Genomic DNA, 21,354 nt, shown 5'->3' with positions numbered 1-21,354 from the left:
ATTACCCAAGTCATAATTGGAATTCCAGGCCTTAATATCACTTCATGGCCCAGGGTTAGTTGCTCAGTGGGCCACATAGAATCATTAGTATATCTCTTATTGCATCCCGCAGCAGCTAATGCCAACAGAGTAGTCCTGCTAGCATCATCTCCTCGCTGATGATGTTCCCTAAAAGCTTGCTGAACTAGAGGATCGTGGCTGATACCTATGAATCTCATACAGTCCCTCTTATCTACTAATATTCCACCGGCCCCTTGATCACTGAGCCTTACCATCCAAGATATTAATGGTTCTCCTACTCTTTGGCTGAATCTACTCAAAATATCTGTGACCTCTTGTGGTGAGAAATCTTCCTGAAATTCCCTCGTAACTAAATTGCCACCTCTGGTTTCTGTCCTCCTCCTCTCTACGGGACGAACGCTTGTCTGAGTATTTAACCATCTCCCATTCTCTGTGCGAGGGATGTCCTGAACCCTAGTAGCGTTTTCTGTCTCAGCCCCTAACACTGTCTCATTTTCCCCCCACTCGCTTCCCCTGCCACCATGGCAAGGACAAAGCAGGCAGTCAGGCTTGGTCTGGGCTGAGTTGGGATGCACTCTTGGCTTATTTGGCCTCCTGTTGCTCCTAGCCACATTAATAGAAAAGTTCTCATCTGAGTCAGTGGGTTCTTGAGCAGCAATTTGTTCTCCTGCTATCTGAGATTCCCGTTCTTGCTGTGGGGTAGGAGTGCCCCCATCTCTTTCACTTAATCTCAATCTTTCATATACTAGCCGGTAGGCTGATAACACTATCCAGCTTTGCCTAGATAGTGATGCCCCTGACTGAATTCCAACCTCTTGTAAACACCTTTCCAAATCCTTAGGATCTCCTCTCTGTAGCCTTGGTTCCCAGTTTTCACAGGGTCCGGCTTTTTTAGCCAATTCCTTTGCTAAGGAGGAATAAAAAGGATCCTCCCACCCTGGGATATTCATCTCTTCCTCTGAAGTTCTTCTGCTTCTGAACAGAGATCTTATATCTAGCGATCCCATCCACCTTGTTGCCAAATATATTAGAAAGGCAGAATTTATGATTTCAAAGAGAATCTCATATGTGCCTAAAAGGTCCGGAACTGCAGGATATAAGGAATTCTCTAGGCAGAAGGCAGGAGAACTAAAGCATGTATTTACACTCCACAGTTACAATCCCACAAACCAGCGTCCCCATTTTGATATTTTCATCAAAAGCTTCCAGGCCCAATAAGTCCGCCTCACAAGAGTAACTAGGAGGCCACAGAGAAGCGAGGTGGTATAAGGCAAAATCGTATACATGCTTCCCCTCTATGGTAAGAAGATTACCCACTAGCCTCTAGTCAGCTCTGCTACCGGCAGCTCAGCTTTGGCTGTAGGCGTCTCTGGCTCCAACCGGAAAAGGAAAAGGAGGATCTTCAAGCTGTCCTCTCCCCTCTTATAGAGTTTTTGACATCATCAAGCGCCGCCTGAACGACCAGGGCTGATTGGTTCTTGACTCGGCCCCTCCCCCAGCGTAGACCACGTTAACACACCTCCCCTCAGCCAGCGCCACGACTCATCACACAGGAAGCTCTGGTCCTGCCCCGGAAGAGCAAGCCCCAGCGTCCAGGGAAGCTCAACGAGGCAAGCTGAGTCATTCAAAGAAAACAAAGTCCATTCTGGCTACAAACATACAAATATCATTCACTTAGTTCAGGGGAAAAATCCAGCACCCTGAACTTCAGAGCAAATACAAACAAATTACAAACATCAACAGACCTTGTCTGATTCAAATTTCAATGCATAGTTACCAGGGTTTAACAAAGTCCCAACATCCGGGTTTACCAGCTAGAGGGCTCTTAAGTACAGCTGCCCAGAGTTTCCACATCAACACAGCTCCAAGAATGAGAGCCTCAAGCAAATAGCTCTGTTGTCTCTTTTTATACACTCCTTAGCCATCATCCAACATCATCTGAGCAACCAGAACTCAGGCTCCTACTATTGGTTCTGGTCTTTGCAACTTCCCTTAGGACCCTGAGGGCTTCACGCCCACATAGGCTTAGTACCTAGTAGATAGGAGTTTGGGCCTGGGGTTTAGCAGCTAGTAAGACTCAATCAAAGACACCCAACTTAATTGATATTATAATCTGACAGGTAAACTATTCCTTGCTCTCCCAAATTGCTTATAGTATCAGCATTTATTCCTAAGCCATGAACCCATTTTGACTTTATTTTGGTATATGGTATAAGATATTGGTCTATGCCCAGTTTCTGCCATACCTTTTTCCAATTTTCCTAGCAGTTTTTTGTGAAATAGCGAATTCTTAGCCCAGAAGCTGGATTCCTTGGGTTTATCAAAGAGTAGATTGCTGTAGTCGTTGGCTCCTGTGTCTTGTGTACCTAACCTATTCCACTGATCCACCACTCTGTTTCTTAGCCAGTACGAAGTAGTTTTGATGACTGCTGCTTTATAGTACAGTTTAATATCAGGCATGGGTAGGCCACCTTCCCTAGCATTTCTTTTCATTAATTCCCTTGATATTCTAGACCTTTTGTTCTTCCAAATGAATTTTGTTATTATTTTATCCAGCTCTGTAAAGTAACTTTTTGGTAGTTTGATTGGTATGGCACTGAATAAGCAAATTAATTTAGGTAAAATTGTCATTTTTATTTATATTAGCTTGGCCTAACCACGAGCAACTGATGTTTTTCTGTTTATTTAAATCTGCCTTTATTTGTGTGAAATGTGTTTCATAATTATGTTCATATAGGCCCTGGGTTTGTCTTGGCAGGTAGATTCCCAAATATTTTATAGTGTCTACAGTAACTTTAAATGGAGTTTCTCTTTCTATCTCATTTATTCTATTCTTATTGTGTCCTGCTGTTTATAAGTGTGAAGTGGCTGAACCTAGTGAAAAGAGCATATTTAAATGTTTATGAAATGTATGGTTTTGAAGATTTTGATTTTAAAGAAATAAATCAAGCTGGTGTCTTTTGGTATGGGAAACAAATGTGAAATAAACAGATTTTGACTGCTTGTTTTGTTGTTCCATAAGTTTGGACACCTTGTCTGAGATCATTCAAGGGCCATAGGAAGGACTTTGCCTGATAAGTCTATCAGTTACAGAAAGATGGCATGTTTTTACTTTTTTAAAAATGTATTTTGTAAAATAAGACCCATTGAAATATATTATTCTCCTTAATAAATATGTCTTTTCCAATGTAAAAAATATTAGACACTTCACTTGAAGAAATTCACAGTATAGCTATGAAGACCAGACACAAAAATATAATGTAAGGCAATGTAAGTGTAAATGAGTGGTACAGATAATAAGTGATATGAGAGTTCATGGAGTGGTCTCAATGTTAGGGAAGATTTCAACAAAGTAGGTAGAACTTCCAACTATATGGTTGTTCTTAAAAATAAGTAAATGATGGTAAAGCATTATGTTAGCAAAGAAGACGAATATGACCTTAGGCCTATTGGACCAAATGTTATGAAAGGTCAAAAAAGTGATTGAGCTTTTAAACTTTGCAATATGGAACCCTAAAACTAAAAGCTGCCAGGGAGTTTCTAAATTTACAGTAAATTAATCTAAAGTTGAATAATTACCAGATACTTCTGTTCCCACTAACGTCTTTGAGACTGACTTTGTTCTGTTGATATCTTTTTTAAGAGGGAGGGGTGGTGTAAAAAAAAGGCTTGTTGTCTAAAGAAAAATAATGAAAGTAAGTAGTTGGAGTATCAGAGTCAAACATACTCTCTAATGAGACTTTGCCATTTTATCCCTTTATGCTCCCTCATGCTCCAAACATAATCATTGGAGAGGAGGGAGAGAATAGAGGAGGAAGTATCTGCTAATAGGCAAAGTTAGAGCTGAAAATGAAGTTTATGGCTCATCCAGTCCAAAACTCTCATTATTTAAGTGAAGAAACTGAGGTCCAGAAAAGTGAGGCAACTTGTTTGCAGATGGTAAATAGCAGAGCCTAGGTCCTCTTAATTCCAAATCCTGAATTCTTTCTGAGTACTGCATGGGTCAGAGACCACTACTCACATTAAAAATATACAGAGACTGTTCTTGAGAAAAGACAAAAAAGGAGTTCATTACTTTTTCATGAGAAAGGACACACCCCAGCGTGACCCAAGATGATGCCAGCATATGTGTGTGTATGGCATACAGCTACAGCTCAAAGCAAGTTATATAGACTCTAACGGAGGGGTCTGGTCCCCCACCCCCCGCACCCCCACTGGCTCTTCTTCCCATTGACTGGGTTTGGAGCTCACATTCTAAACGTAGAATCTTTTCCCAGCAACAGAGAACAAAGAACAAAAAGACAGGCGTGACACCAGAGACTGGTATTCAGCAAAAAGGGAGTAAAAGCTCGATAAACAGGACCTTGCAGGTATCTGTCTACTGATGTAATTTCTTATCACTACTTTCTCAGCAGAGGTGCAGGGTGGTGGGGTGGATGGTAGGAGAGGCAAGGTCTCTTCCCATGCTGAGGCGGGGTTTCACTATTTCAGCATTCTACTCAGCACTAAGATAAAATTACGTCATCATGAAGTTTTACAGATCCAGCAGAATGGTAATGCTTTTAGTAAGCATTGCTTCTTGACTTATTCTAGTTCCCTCGTTGCCCCATTCTCTTCATTCAGATTTTTATTTCTTCTTTTTTGTTTGTTTGTTTGTTTGTTTTTACAGGGATAGACTATAAAACAACTACAATTTTACTGGATGGCAGACGGGTCAAGCTGGAACTTTGGTGAGTTTATATTGCTGAACAAAGTTAGTTGAAAGCTCTTTTGTCTGACTCACTGGCAGTATAACACCTTGGAAGATTGGGTGAATTGGTAGGTAAGGAAATAAAGCTTTAAAATACTTAACTATATCCTAATTTCATTAGGTGATAAAAGTAAAGATACATACATAAAAGAAGATGGCTCATTTAGATTAATTTATGTAGAGATGAGCCCATTTAAAACAAGTCCCTGTTTTTTAAACATATTATGTAATACCAGAACTTCTGTTGAAGAAACCAGTCTTCAAAGGTTTTATTGTTAAGAGACCCAGTTCCCCTTTTCTCTATAAAGTGATGATTTTTTTTCCTAGAATCCTAGGATTTTTAGAGCTGAAGAGATCAAATCTAATTGAGGAGGGGTGGGTAGAAAGAGAGAACAAACTCAAAATCTTGGCATCCTTTTCATCCCTTCCCAGAGTATCATCCCTTGAAAAAAGTTATAGCCCCTCTTAATTTTAACTTTTTTTTTTAAATTAAGGGGGACTGTATTTCCAAAGATGTGTCTTTAAGCAGCTAAGGACATAGACATTTGTAAGGAGCTAGTTTCAGGACAGTTAAGTAACTTACCTTAAGTCAGTCACATCATTTAGACATCTGTATTTGACATAGTGACAATTGGTCAGTGCCGATTGTTGGCCTATTCAGAAGGCTTTAGTTAGGAAAGGGAGTGAGAGAAATTAATATTATATTGTTATTAATTTGTGATCCACCCTTAAACCCAACTCCTGAAAAGGTCAGTCAGCCTCTATTTGCTCAAACCAACCATGTGAGGTAGGTGGTACAAATATTAGTGACAGCATTTGTCTATTGACAAGATTTGTCATCATTAACAAATAGATGGGTGATAAATAAATAGTTATGAGATTTGTTTCTAGCCCTCAAGGCACATGTTCCTTCATTTTTGGCCCTCACCCACCTGGGAGACGTAATTTCAGTCTGGTTGAGCCTTTGCTTGGAGGAGGAACGCCTTGTCCTTGGTTCCCTCCATTAGAGTTCAGAGCAACCCAGCTCATAAAAGGAGAAAATTAGCCAGAAAGGTCTAAAAGGAGATGGTGTCCCCTCCCCCACCTCGTGCCTTGAGGCTGCTAAGTCTCATGATCAAGCCATGCCCTCAGAAGGAGGAGCTAACGACTTTTAGCCTACTTCCTCATTAAACATCCACCAATCAGGGTTGATTTTCACTTGTCGGGGGAGTTGCCTTTCAGAAGGAATTTAAAACCTTTCAGGGTGTCTCTTGGAGCCTTTGGTTATGGAGCAAAACCAGTGACCATCAATTTATGGATTGCCAGCTAACCTAATTAATTATTAACTACTCAGAAACTGTTTTTATTCATCACGGGGCTAGATTTTTTCGTCCGTGTAATCATTTTGACACAGTTTGATGTTTATAGCACAAAATAGTTTTATTCCTTATTAACACTTCAGAGAAGGAATTCATCTCTGCTGCGACATACAGTATGTGTTAAAAGAAGCATTGCCATACTACAATAAATATTTCATGGCAGCTTCTGAGAATGTGAGCCATGGAGTTAGCTAGACTTTCAGTGAACTGTATTCCAGTAAGTAGCTGCTGCAGATGCTACTAGATATGTGTTAAATAAAATTCAGGCAGAGTTAAACATTAAAGGAAAGCATAAACCTGCAAAGGAAAAAAATGGAAGTAATATGTGTATTTTGTCTTAATTATAGTTTTACTAGAACACAATAAAACCTTTCATCTCTGGGCTAGAAAAGAAATCTTCCATCTTCCTGCCTCCAAACTATACTATATCTCTCATTCAGTAATTCATAATGGCTTATATGCATAATTTATAAAGTCTGCTCAAGTCAATCATGTGAGGTAGGTGGTACAAATATTAGTGACAGCATTTGTCTATTGACAAGATTTGTCATCATTAACAAATAGACAAGCGCTAGTCCCCGTCTTTTGTATGCTAGTCCTTCCAAAGAAATCTTCCACCTTCAATCTTTAACACCTTGCAAAATTTCGATGAAGTTAAATGCAAAATAAGATCTAATAATAATGATGATGATGATGATATCATTTATATAACACCTTACAATTTGCAAAGTGCCTTACATATGTTATCTCATTTGATCCTCACAACAAGTCTGTAAGATAGGTAATGTTTTTATCCTGATTTTACAGCTGAGGAAAGGAAGGCTAGTGTCTGAGGCAGAATTTGAACTCAGATCTTCCTTACTCTAAGGCCAGTGATCTATCCATTGTACCATCTACTTACCTCTGATCCTTCTAGTTTATTGAGGCAGAACCCTCCTACCTGTTGAGCACAATGAAAAAGGAAAAATGGCCAGGGTTTTAGGTATTCTGTATAGTTACTTTTCTGAATTCTGTTTGCATTTCAGGGATACATCTGGTCAGGGGAGGTTTTGCACCATCTTCAGATCCTACTCCAGGGGTGCTCAGGTAAAACTAGAATTTTTTTCCTTGTCATTGATTTTTCTAGGGGTTTTCTTTTTTATCTGAATTGTTAGCATGACAATATTAAGCCATATAAGTACATGTTTTAATCCTCTTTTAAAAATGTTACATTCTTTTGTTTATTAGTTTATGCAGACAATCTGTCACAAGTAGAGGTTTTCTTTTCAAATGAGTGTTCCTCTCTTCACTAGTGTTCAAGGAATAATAATAGCTAATGGTGAGTAGGATGTTTTAGCCACGTACCTCTAGTTGCCATTAATGACAAAAGTAAAAAGTATGGTTACTAATCTGTATTAGTTTTTGGTGACTTACTATTAAGTGTTTCCTCTTCACTTTTCTTTCATCTTCTCTTGATCCTTTTATTTTTTTTTTCTCATTCCACTGACACCAAGTTGATGTCACAAACTCTCGATTGTAGACCCTTTGTTAAAATCTAGATAACCTGGAATTTTGGCTGAATATTTCTTTACTCTTAAATTTGCCAAAATTTATATTTTAAAAACAGTGATCTATTTGGGGAAAGCATTAGTCTAGGAATTAGAAGACATGGGTTCAAATTCAATTCTGTAGTGGAAAATATAGCAGATTTTGGAAGGGTTACTAAAATTGATGTTACTTCTATATTAAGTACCTCTTCTGTGGCTAGAATTGGGCCAGAGGAGAGAAGATAAAAGTCTCTACTCATGGAATTTACTGCTTAACTGGGGGATATGACATAATCTATCAGCAAAAAAATAAACACAACATTGACGATAATTGTGAATATGCCTGTGTAGTTCTCTATCACAAAATATGAGAGACTCTCCATATAGAAGGCAGAAGAAGTAAAACATTTATTCAGATACCAGAGGACCAAATCCCATAACCAATGAGTCCAGTCCATCAAAGTAGCAACCACATTCCCAAACCAGTAAGCCCACTTTATCATAATGGCGAAGAACTTAAAACACAGTATCACAGCATGGAGCCTCGCCATCCCATAACCTTCCCACAAACACACTCACAGCACAGCTTGCTTGCCTTACTCTGTTCTCTCCCTCAGCTCTAACTACCCTGAGCATTTCCTACTCCACCCTTTCCTATTCCTCTCCTTCAGCAAGCTCCTCCCACCAACATGTGACTTAGGCTTCCTGTGACACAAGCAGATCACATGGGCCTATTAATTGGTGGGAAAGATCTTCAAATTTACATTACCATTACATATGCAAATAATTACAATAAAAAATAATGCATAAATACATTTAAAGATGCCAGTAAAATGCTTTAAATTCAGTTAAACATAGACCAACTGTATATAATGTTTTCTGCTTCTCATGTGGGATACAAAGTAAAAAATGATAAGTAGTCCTTGACCTCAAATCTCCAATCCTCTTTTTCTGTCCTTTGTATATGGAAATGTTCATGTTTGTCAAGTTCATGATTAAAAAAAAATTAACTAACTAAATCATTTCATTTTTTTGACTAAAGCTAGTCTTTTAGTGGAAGACATTTTAAGTTTGTCTATTCAAAGCAAACTAACTCAGTGATTTTGGAACCAAAACTGTTCAAAGAATGGCAAGCAATCAGTCCATTTTGCCTTAAGCATGGGTACATTTAAGAGACAAAATGAGATAAGGCTATAAAATTAAACTGTGGCCAAGTTATGAGTGATGATCTTTGGTGGGCTGGACTTCGGAATTTGGCTGTTACTTATTATACTAGGTTGTAAATTCTGTGTGGGGAGGAGCCATGTTTTATTTAAAACTTATATCTTACTCTTTATCAAACCTTATAACTCACAGTAAGTACTTAATAAATGTTCAATTAAATTTCGTAGGATAGATTGACCGGGGAAGAGATCGGGTAAGGGACAATAGTTTGAAAACTACTAAAATAATTCTAATGAGAGATAAGGATCTGAAATTAAAGTGAAGCCTATGGTAGTTGGAAGGAGGGAATGTGTATAAGAAGCATTGCACTACATTCATTTCCTTCTGATATATTCTTTAATCCCTGCATTCTGGTTTTTACCTTTATTCCTTTGCTGAAATTGCTCTTAGAGAAATCACTAATGACCCTCTAATTACTCAATCGAGTGACATTTTCACAGTCCTCATATTCCCCTCATATTTCTTGACCTCTGTAAGATCTTGCATCTATTTCCAAACTGCCCCGTTTCCTCTAAATTTTTGAAACTGAGATATAACATAAGAGGAAAGGTATATATCAGAAACCTATTACAGAAGCTGCTAGGGCAACAGGACACCTGAGTCCAGAAATCAGAGAGCTCTTAACCCTGTTCAAAATTAACTTTGGCTGTAGGATCAGGTGAGTGTGTGCTGAGCCTTGGGGGTGGTTCGGGCCCAGAACTTTCATGTTGTTGTAACATTGTTCTCTCACCAGGCCCCCATACCCCACCTCCTTGGGGAGCTTTCAGTGAAGGGGAGGGGGTGAGCATGCCCTTTTGGCTTTGTACTGTCCCGATACAGTGATATTTGAATAAAATCTATGCATTACCACCAAAAAAAACCCCTACCCCTCTTCTTTAAACTCTTTTCCTTAGGGCTTCTGTGACATAATGCTATTCAGATTCTCCACATATTACTTCCAGAGAGTGAGTACATAATGAGGAAATGAAATGGAGGCAAAAGAAATGTAGATTTAATCTTTCTCTGTTGTTTGAAAATTCAGTATCAGAATTGTTAACACACTGCAGATGTGTCAGCAGAATTTTATCATCAGTTTTTTAACAGGACTTAGGTGAGATATAATATTATAATGATAATTTATAATATTTTTATTATATATATTTTATATATATTTTGTAATTATTTGTATATGTAATAATATATTTTATAATATATATATATAATATATATATATTATATAATAATATTCTAACACCTTTCAGTGGCCTAGGACAGAAAAGGAGCTAATTCCCCAAAGTTAGGCCTTTAACTAAAATGATCAAGTACCTAAGCCTTTTGAAATTAAACCTCAGATTGAAATGCAAAAGGGCTTTGGTAGACTGAGATTTTTTTTTTAACAGACTTGCTTGTAACTAACAGAAATTGAACCAGTGTATCTGTGGGTCAATGATAATCCTATAAGACGGATAATCTTTTAGTAAACCATGCCTAAATTTATGAATCAAGGCTACCTTTACAAATCATGCTTATAATTAAATTAATAGTACATACAACAGAGCATAGCAGTCCATCTAATTTACGCTTTTCCTTGCTTTGTTTGCACACTTATACTAAAAACTAGGAGCCTTCAAAAAGGTTTATAACCTTTTTGAAATAAGCTGCATAGTTCTTTTTGTGGTGGCAAAGAATTAAAAACTAAGGGATACCCATCTATTGGGGAATGGCTGAATAAGTTGTATTATGTGATTGTAATAGAATACTATTGTGCTATAAGAAATGATAAGCAGAATACTTTCAGATAAAACCTGAAAAGATTTATATGAACTGATACAAAGTAAAGTGAGCAGAACCAAGAGAACATTCTGCACGGTAACAGCAATATTGTAGAGTGATCCACTGTGAATGACCTAGCTGTTCTTAGCAATACAGCCATCCAGGACAATCCTGAAGGACTTATGATGAAAAATGGCATCTGTCTCCAGAGAAGGAATTGATGGAGTGTGAATACAGATTGAAGCATGCTTTTTTAAACTTCATTTGTCTTGATAATCTTCTTTTTCTTTTTGCTTGTGTTTTCTTTCGCAACAGGGCTGATATGGAAATTATGTTTTACATGACTGCACATGTGTAGTCCATCAAATTCCTTGCCCTCTCAAGAGCAGGGAGGCAAGGAAGAGAGAATTTGGAACTTGGAATTTTTTTTTAAATGTTAAAAATTGTTTTTACATGTAATTGGGAAAATAATAAAATATAAACCATAAAATAAGCTGCATAATACTCAGCAGCTTACCATGCTTAACTAGTATTGTTAGACAGCAGCAGTATTAAAGTCTGACGTTCAGAGTTAGTGTCCTAATTCACTTTTGAAATTTTAATAATTATGTCTTTAGTCTTACTTAATTGTAAGTTTGGCCTAATTTCTTTCCAGGGTATGACTTGCAGGTCTGTGCTAGTTTTCAAGACTCATTTAAAAGGTTTGTTAACAAAAGCACCATCTAGTTTGATTTTTTGCAGTTAGTGAGCGAGGGAATACAAATATAAATAGTTCCATAGAATGGATGGAGTTTTCTCAGATCAATAACTAACTGGCTCAGTGTTTTTTTTATAATATAGTTCCAGTTCCATTATAAGTGCTGCTTTTTACTGGTGCCAAATTGAGTGAAATAGTAATCATTTGAATTTACTTGGAAACACTCCGACTTTGTGGTTTTACTCCAGGGATTAAACACCTATGTTGAAGCCATTTTTCTCACCCACATTCATCTCTGTCATGACAGATATCATTCATTTCCAGTCTTCTTTCATGATTGAATTTGTTTAAATTCTTGAGGCAGGAAGGAGAAAGAGAGAGAGAGACTGAGAGAGAGAGAAGTAATTGAAACATATGTGAATAACCTATCTTCAGACACCTTCAGTGCTGCTAAGGAATTTGAACTGAAAATAAATCAACACAATAATGTCTGTGACTGACAGTATGTGGGGCTATATCATATGAACCCATGTGCTTTTGACAGATAAGTAAGGCAAACATGAGGAAAGAAGGCTCATGGTACATGCTGCAACAACCCTCTTCTCTTTGCTGTTCTGCAGAGCAACACTTTTGTTACTTCCTTTCTGTTTTATTTGGGCATTGGGAAGAGTTTGATAAATTTTCTTTATGACATTTTCCCATACTGTTAAGTTGCTATATACATTCTAGTATCTGAAATATCTGCTTGAGGAAGGGAGCCAGACAGTTTATTCTCTAAGTCCCCTTGGTAGGAGTGGTTCTACATCTATCAGAAGACAGTTATGACTAATAAGGAACACACACAAGGCACATAGTTCTCTTTCTTTGCCCGAGATTTCTGCCAGGAAGCTTATTTTGTTTAAAAGATTTTTATTGTGGGTACCTTTTTGTTTTCCAGTTTGGAATAAAATCCTTTCACTGAAATGCTTTGTGTAAGATGTGCTGTTTTCTTCCTGGAAGAGTACCTTTCCATTTTTTCCTATATGGCATGAGGAGAAAAGATGGATACATGTGTGTAAACTAGCTTGCTCTACTTCTTTGAGTTCTGAAAATCAGCCGTTTTACTAGAGATGTGCATCAGTAGTAGTATAACTGCATCATTTAATGTGATTACAAATATGCTTGGACATTTCTTTCAAATGAAAGGATTTGTAGTTTATTGGATGGAAATCTTTCCCTTATAAAAGCAAGCATACAAAATTTTAAATATCCAAGCTAATAAAACAAAAAGAAGGCCCTTTCCGTCTCCAGGAGCCCCCAACGTGTCAGCCCAGCTGCAGCAGGTGGTCCTTTGGACCTGCTCCAGTTTCCTCATCAAGCATAACAAGCAGACGTCCAGCACGAAGCCCAGCAACCTCCAGGCCTGAAGCTTGTTTCTCTGCAATGGAAGACGGCGGGCATGGAGCTGGCTGCCGATGGCAAGGACATCGTGGCGGTGCTGAAGCGGAGGTCAGGCTGGAGGAAGCCTGCTACATCCTACGTGAAGACCACAATCAGCAAAAATGCAGCATCCGGCACGTCAATCACAAGAATAAATACCAGGAAGACCTCTGCAAGGCATCCTGTGAAGCCAGGAACCAGTGGTGGTGAAGAAAAAGCAAACAAGCCCACCCAAGAGCACCTAAGGTGCCAGGCCTGCCTTTGGCTAATAAGGTCAGACTGCCCAACCTGTCAAAAGAGAAAAAAATAAAACAAAAAAGATATTTGAAGCAAGTAAACTGCCAAAGGGAGGGAAACCTCTGGGCCAGGTGGATTTACAAATGCTTTTTTATCAGATGCTTAAAAAAGCAATTTGTAGCTATGCTATGAAAATTTTTCTTATAAAATAGATATAAAAAGTACTCTCCCAAACTTTTTCTCAGATATAGATTGTCCAAATAATAAAACCAGAGAGACAAAGCCGAGAAAGAGGTTTAGTCCAATTCCACTAATAAATGTTGATGCACATATTTTGAGTAAGATCCTTTATAGACCATATAGAAATATATCTAGGGAAGCTAGGTGGCACAGTAAGTAGAGCACTGGCCCTGGAGTCAAGAGAACCTGAGTTCAAATCCAGCCTCAGACACTTGACACGTTTAGTTAGCTGTGTGACCTTGGGCAAATCACTTAACCCCTGCCTTCCCCCCTCCAAAAAAGACCAAAAATAAAAAAAAAAAGAAATATATCTAGAAAATAAGACGAAATTAGACTAGTACCTACAATTCCAAGGCTGGTTCAGCATCAAGAAAAAATTAGTATGATTAATCATATAAGTAAGAAAATTTTTCAATGGCATAGTTTCAATAAGTACAGAAAAAGCCTTTAGCAAAATATAAAGCTCTTATTCATGTGAAAAGCCCTAAAAAGTAGGGTTCATTCCATAGGAGAGAGACTCCTCAATGTTTCAGAGTTCATAGAAGCAGAATAGTTATCTCAACTACTCCAGCAAGGATGAAAAAAGATCATTAAACAAAGTAATGATCAAGAAACTCAAGAAGAAACAAGTTACTTCCTATTACCGGCCCAAGTGTATACAAAGAGACTTCCCAAAGCATGCAGACAGTAGGAAAGAGGTCCAAACAGAAAAGCCCATCCCAGGAGCATATTTTATGGAAGCCTGAAGCTGTTTACAGAGTCAGAATGACAGGAACCTGTACCAGGTTTCTAGCTAAGGATGCCTGCAACCTGAGGCTATAGTACTCTCACCCCAAGCCAGGACTTTGGATCTCACTTCGGCAGTGGAGAGTATTTTTCAACATGGGTCCTTCGGAAATGTCATGGATCATTGTCTTGATCAGAGTAGCTAATTGATCATCATTACAATATTGTGGTTACTATGTACAATGTTCTCCTGCTCACTTCACTTTGCATCAGTTCATATAGTCTTCCCAGATTTTTCTGAAACCATCCTACTTGTCATTTCTTACAGCACAGTAGTATTCCATTACATTCACATACCACAGTTTGTTAATCCATTCCCCAATTGATGAGCATCCCCTCAGTTTCTAATTCTTTGTCATCACAAAAAGAGCTGTTATAAATATTTTTGTGCATATAGGTCCTTTTCCCTTTTCTTTGATCTATTTAGGATACAGATCTAGTAGTGGTGTTAGTGGGCCAAAGGGTACCAGGCTTCACTCAGTCATTTAATCAGCAAGTATTTGTTAAGCACCTACTATGCCAGGCACTGTTCTAGGTTATGGGGGTTCAAGTACAAAGAATAAAACACAATCTCTTTTCTCAATGAACTTTTCGTTCTACTGAGGGAAATGAGAAGTATACAAAATATATGCAGCATAAATGTAAAATTAATACACGTGTATACACAAAAAAATATATATACACAAAAGACAAAGAAGATAGTTTAGGAAGAAGGGCACTACAACTTGAAAGGATTAGGAAAGTCTTCATGCAGGTGCATTTTTTTAGGAAGAAAGGGATGCTGTGAGATGAAGAGGAGAAGCAAGTGTATTCCAGGCACTGAGGACAGCCACTTCAAAGGCATTGAGATAGGAAATAGAATGTTGTGAGTTAGCAACAGAGAGAAGGCCAATTCACTTGATTGCAAAGTTTAAGGTGAGAAGTATAAGGCTGTAAAAGTGGGCTGGGGTCAGGTTGTATAGGACTTTAAAATAAAAACAAAAGAAAATTTATTCTAAAGGCAATAGTATTATGCAACTAGAACTGTTTGAGGAGAGAAGCAACGTGGTCACATCTGCACTTAAGGAAGCATAATGTGACAGTAGAATGTAGGATGGACCAAGTGATGAAATATTTAAGGTACACCAATTAGGCTGTTAACCCAGACCAAGGGGTAATGATGGTCTGAACTAAGGTAATAGCTGTGACAGTGGAGAGAAGGGGTAGGCTAGCAGAGATATTGAGAAAGCAGAAACATCAAGATTTGGCAACTGATTTGGATATGTGAATGAGGCAGTAAGGAGTCGTGGATAATGGCAAGATTACACACCTGAAATACCAAAAGTCTGTTGGTGCTTTTGACAGATACAGGAAAATTGGAAAGGACATGGACTTTGGGAGAAAGATAATGAGTTCAGTTTTAGACATTTTTGAGTTTTAAGATGTCTCTGGGGAGCCCTAAGAGATCAGAGAAAGAGGTAAAAGACCCATATGTACAAAAACATTTGTAGCCCTCTTTTTGTGGTGACAAAGAATTGGAAAGCTAAGGATGTATCCGTCAGGGACAACTAAAGAAATTCTGGTATAAATGGAATGGAATGTTATAGTGCTGTAAGAAATGATGAAGGGGATAATTTTAGAGAGACTAAGGAAAATTTGTATGAATTGATGCTGAGTGAAGAGAGCAGAAACAGAAAAGTTTAGGAAAAAAAAAAACATGATAAAGACAAACAGCTTTAAAGGACTGAAGAATTCTAATTAATACAGTGACCAGCCGTGATTTCAGAGGACCCATGATGGAACATGTTACCTACTTCTTGATAGAGAGGTAATGATATTTGATTGAGATAGATACACACACACACACACACTCTCACACACACACACGACATAGCCAATGTGAGAATTAATTTTTGCTTGACTATCCATGGTTTAAAAAAATTTTTTTTTGTTTTTAGTTTTCAACATTCACTTCTATAAGATTGTGAGTTCTAAATTTTCTCCCCCCTCTCCAAGGCAGTGTGCAAACTGATATAAGCTATATATGGACACTCATATTAAACATATTTCCACCTTAGTCATGGTGTAAAGAAGAATTAGAACCAAAGGGGAAGACCATGAGAAAGGAAAAAAAAAAGAGAGAAAATAAGTACGCTTCAATCTGCATTCAGACTCCATAGCTCTTTCTCTGGATGTGCAGACATCAGGAGTCTTTTGGAATTGTCGTAGAGTGTTGTATGGCTGAGAAGATGCAGGTCTATCAAAGTTGGTCATTGCAGTGTTGCTATTACTGTGGTGCAGTGTTCTCCTGGTTCTGCTCACTTCTCTCAGCATCAGCTCATGTAAGTCTTTCCAGGTTTTTCTGAAGTCTGCCTGCTCACCATTTCTTATGGAACAGTAGTATTCCATTACATTCATACATCATTACTTGTTCAGCCGTTCCCCAGTTAGTGGGCATCCCCTCAATTTTCAATTCTTGCTACCACAAAAAGAGCTGCTATAAATATTTTTGTACAAGTGGGTCCTTTTCCCATTTTTATGATCTCTTTGAGATACAGACATAGAAGTGGTACTGCTAGGTCAAAGAGTATGCACAGTTTTATAGCCCTTAGGCAGACTATGCATGTTTGTTACAAGGGTGGTGTTTTTCTTTTTAAATGAGTGGGTTAGGTGGGAAGGTGAAATGATAAATTTTTGTTAATTGAAAAAAAAATTTAAACAAAAAAATATTTCCATGGCATCTAGTTTGAAACATCCAATAGACAATTGGTGATATAAGAGTGAATCTTGGGTGGAGAGGCTGGGGTTGGATTTGTAGATCTGGGAGTCAACTGTATAGAATAAAAACTAAACACATGGAAGGTGATATGCTTGCCAAAAGAAAGAATACAAAAGGAGAAGAGAAGTAAGCCCAGGACAGAACCACATCCACAGTTTTGGCAGTATGATATAGATGATGAACCAGCAAAGGAGACTGAGAAGGAATAGTCAGACAGGTAGGAGGCAAACCAGGAAAGAATAGTGTCACAAAAATCCAGAGAAAAGAGAATATCCAAGAGGTGACAGGATGGTCAGTGGTATCAGATGCAGCAGATAGATTGAGAAGGATGAGAAAAGATCTCTATGTACTTTGCAGATCTCTGTGTACTCTATACCTACACTGGCTTATTTGCTATTACTCACATAGGACACTCTTATCTCCTGACTCCATGAATTTGCCCTGGTTATCCCATATGCATGGAATGCTTTCTTTCCTCACCTCCACTTTTCTTCCTCACTGCCCTCTTGTTTCTTTCAAGACTCAGCTAAAAACCCTACCTTTTGTTAGAGACCTTTCCCCATCCCCTTACTCCTTCTACTCTTCTTTCTGATATGTCTTCTGTGTAAATAGTTATTTGCATATTGTCTCCCCCATTAGAATGTGAGCTCCTTGAGAGCAGTATCACTTGGGGGCCTTTCTTTATATCTCCAACATTTAGCACAGTACCCAAGACATATTAAGCACTTAATAAATGCATAATTACCAACTGACTTGTTGACTGATTTATATTGGTAGGGTATTGCAGTATACTGGCACAGCCCTTGACTCCAGAGACTATTGCCATAGTTTGGAAAGGTAGTAGTAAAGACCTGTTCTGGGGTATAATGAGAAGAGTGAGGATTGAATAGAACTGTTGCAAGCCTTTTTTTTTTTTTAATCTCTTTTTGACTTCCTCTTTCTGTCAATTCCCCTGGTCTCTCATGTACTAATTCTTGGTGTTATCCTCTACTCTTTCCTCTTTGCTTATAATCATTCACCAAGTTCAGTCAATTCTGTTTGAAATAACTCCAGCTATGTCTGGAATGTGGGTAGTGATAATACTGTTGTAGTCTGCCCTGATTGGATTTCACTTGGGGTATTATGTTCAATTCTAGACAACACATTTTAGGAAGGACATAGATGACCTGGAGTAGTCTGTCATACAAAGGATCATATGCAGGACTGGGAATGTTTAGGGATAGAGTTAAGTCTGGAAGAGGGATAACTTAGGGGATACAACATAGTCTTCAAGTATTTGAAGGGCTGTCAGAGGGGAGAGTGATTAGACGTGTTTCTCTGATAAGCTAAGAGAAAAGACTTTTTTCTTTTCCTTTTTTCCCCAGAACCTTGTAGAGGATCTGGCACTGATTAATTGCTCTGTTTCACTCCCGAGGTAACTTAAGAGTACTCAATGGGAATTACAGAGCAGCGGAGTTTAGCTCAATGGAAATGAGAAGGGAAAACTTCCTAAAAATTAGGACTGGCCTGAAGGAGAGTTGGCCACCTTGAAAGGTATGGGTCCCTCTTTACTGGAGATGATTCAAATAGAAATTGATGTCAACATTATTATAGAGGAGAATCTTTATTACCAAGATTGGACTAGATTACAGCTAAGTCCTTTTCGCTTCTTAGATCCTCTGATTTTTAAATGTGTTCCTTTTCTCTCCTCATTGATTCCACCCAATTATAAGCCCTCATTCCCAAGTGCTTTCACTTCACTTCTGCTCCTCTTTTCATATCACATTGCTATTATAATATTCTTCATATATGTGATCTTATCATCACACTGAAAAAATCATTCATTGGCTCCCTATTGCTTGAGTAAAGTTCAGAATGGCATTCAAGGCACTCCACACTACCTCCTTCCATATATTCTGTACTCCTCTGAGTCCTCAATGCATGCTCCCATATTTGGCTCCATCCCTACCTTTTCATATGTCTACATTGTGTTCTTTTCTTTCCTTCTGTTGAATTCTTACCTGTTTTTAAAAACCCAACCCCAAAATCTGTCTTTGTTTCAACATCAACAACCAGCACCCAGAAAGCTGCCAACACACTGCAAAAGCACAGGTTCTTTTGATCTGCTTTAGTAAGGAAAGCAACGTTAAGGGGTTGACAAGTTTACGTTAATCCAGCATACAAATATCATTCACTTAGTTCAGGGGGAAAAACCAGCACCCTGACCTTCAGAGCAAAATACAAAGTACAAACATCAACAGACAGACCTTGTCTGATTCAAATCCCAATACATAGTTACCAGAGTTTAACAAAGTCCCAACATCCGGGTTTACGTGCTGGAGAGCCCTTAGCTACAGCTTCCTGGAGTCTCTGCCCCGTGCCACCAAGAGTGAGAGCCCTAAACAAATTACAAACATCGACAGACAGACCAAATACAGATTCATAGTTACCAACATCTAGGTTCAGCCCGGGAGCTCAGAACAAGGGCTGGCCCAGAGTCACAGGCACCACCACTGCTGTGGGTAAGAGCTCCAAGGAAAGAAAGCCAACCTCTGGTATTATATCTTTTTCAGGGTCAGGGGTGAGTCACACATTCGACTCACCCATGTGACCTAGAATTGTCACAGAGGCGACTTAAACCCACGTGGTCTAAGAGCCTCTGATGTCCCAAACCTATCACTCAAACTCATTTGTAAACTAGGCCCTCCCCTGAGTTAGCCCCACCTTGAGCCCCACCTTAGTTACCAATCCACACCCACATAGGTTTTACACCTAATAGGGGTTTGGGCCTGGGGCTTAGCACCTAAGAGCCCATTTTGCTGACCAACACAGCCTTCTCCATGAAAGCCTCCTGTGTCTCCCCTCCCTCTTGCACTTTCTTTGTACCTCTCATGCATTTGTCTATTACATCTCCCCTACTGCTTGTTGAATTGATACCTGTGTACTCAGTAGCACTTCTCCTAGTAATGATAATAGTGGATATTTACTTAGTACTTTAAAGTTTGCAAAACTCTTTATATGCATATCGTCTCATTTCATCTTCACAAAAATGCCTGGTTAGGTGCTATCGTTTTCATTTTATAGTCGAGGAAATGGACTCCGAGAGATGAAGTTACAGTTCCAAGATCCCTGAACTAGTAAGCGGCAAAGCCAAAATGGGGAGAGCCAGCTTTGGGAAGTGCTGTCTTAAAGTGGATTGAGTACTAGACTTGATGTGAGCAAGATCTGGGTTCAGATGCTGCCTTGAGATACTTACTATAGCTGGTGTCCCTGGGCAATTCATTTAAACTATCTCAGCCTCAGTTTCCTAATTTGCAAAATGAGGTGAATAGACTTTGGCCTCTAAGTTTCCTTGACTCCAAAATACCACAAAATGGAAGCCTAAATTAAGTGTATAAGAGGGGATTGATTTTTTAATTTGGGAAGTTTATGCTTGTTTTTTTCTTTGCTTTGAAGTACCAGATACACTTCTATAACCAAAGGCAAAAATCCCTAAGAAATTTTATGCCCATAGAGGACTTATTTATTATATAGGCTACTATATATGTCTTTTTTGTACTAGGGCCTAGACTCTATTAAATTTGGGGAAAGAGATCAGGCAACTGGTATTCAGACTCTGTTTAGCCTTAAGACCTAACATAGCTTGCATTCTGAGAAATTTAAATTATCTTATTTTCTAGATTAGATGTATTGGAAAAATGGACAGCTTTATTTATAAACCTGCTGTTTAGTTAAATGTGAAGAGTTGAGTTCTCAAGCTTATTTTTTTATCTCTGCCTTTATCCTGTGCTGGGAACAACATAATCATTCTGCATTCATCAGTAATGTAAGTCATGGGAAAGTAACCAGAAAAACTATTCAGATGTCTTGAGTTTTTTAAGTTCCTTTATTCCCAAATACTGTTCAAGATGAGTTGCTAAGAAAATCTTAACTATGTTTTTTCATAAAACTTTTAAAAACCAATTAACAATAAAAACAACAATAATACATCTATATTAATTTTATAGTTTACAAATCAGCCAATAACCAAGCATTTATTGTGCTGTTACATGTGATACATTGTACAAAGTACTTAGAAATACAAAAATAAAAGTGAAATAGCTCCTGCCCTCAAGAAATTTATATTCAGAATATATAAAAATGAATATAAGTTAGTTTTGGGAAGAGGTAACCTAGTACCTGGGGTCGGGGGAGGAGCCAAGAGAGGCTTCATGGAGGAAGTGCCCCTTGTATTGATACTTGAAGGAAACCAGGGACTCCAAGAGGTAGAGGTGAGGAACATGAACATTGCAGATTTGTGGGTCAGCCAGTGCAAAGGCTCATGTACAAATTGGACAGCAGGACAGTATGGCTGGTTTGTATAGTTCAAGGAGTAAAATAAAGTGTAAGAAGACTATAAAGATAAGAAGGGACTGGGTTACAAAGAACTTTAAAAGGAATGATGTTCTCAACCACTCTGGTAAAGTAGGTAGGACAAGTATTATTTAACATCAGATCCCATTAGATGCTGAATAGCTTGTCTCCCTTAATTTATTTTATCACTAAGTTTCAATAGAAGTAGGGGCCTACAGATATGGAGAATTGCATATAAGATCATATGAGGCCAG

At 38.3% G+C, this 21,354-nt stretch overlaps 1 protein-coding gene across 2 annotated transcripts in view; it reads left to right on the top strand.

Moving 5' to 3' along the window:
- Window positions 1-21,354, top strand: part of RAB40C (RAB40C, member RAS oncogene family) — a 97,141-nt gene that overhangs the window by 52,825 nt on the left and 22,962 nt on the right. For both annotated transcript variants that reach the window (XM_036738590.1, XM_036738589.1), the window contains exons 3-4: window positions 4,691-4,751; window positions 7,155-7,215. In XM_036738590.1, coding sequence (XP_036594485.1) covers window positions 4,691-4,751; window positions 7,155-7,215 — 122 coding nt within the window. The remainder of the gene's footprint in view (window positions 1-4,690; window positions 4,752-7,154; window positions 7,216-21,354) is intronic.

The sequence above is a fragment of the Trichosurus vulpecula genome, chromosome 9 (assembly GCF_011100635.1).
Source record: "Trichosurus vulpecula isolate mTriVul1 chromosome 9, mTriVul1.pri, whole genome shotgun sequence".
NCBI lineage: Eukaryota > Metazoa > Chordata > Mammalia > Diprotodontia > Phalangeridae > Trichosurus > Trichosurus vulpecula.
This window is presented reverse-complemented; position numbering and strand designations above follow the sequence as displayed.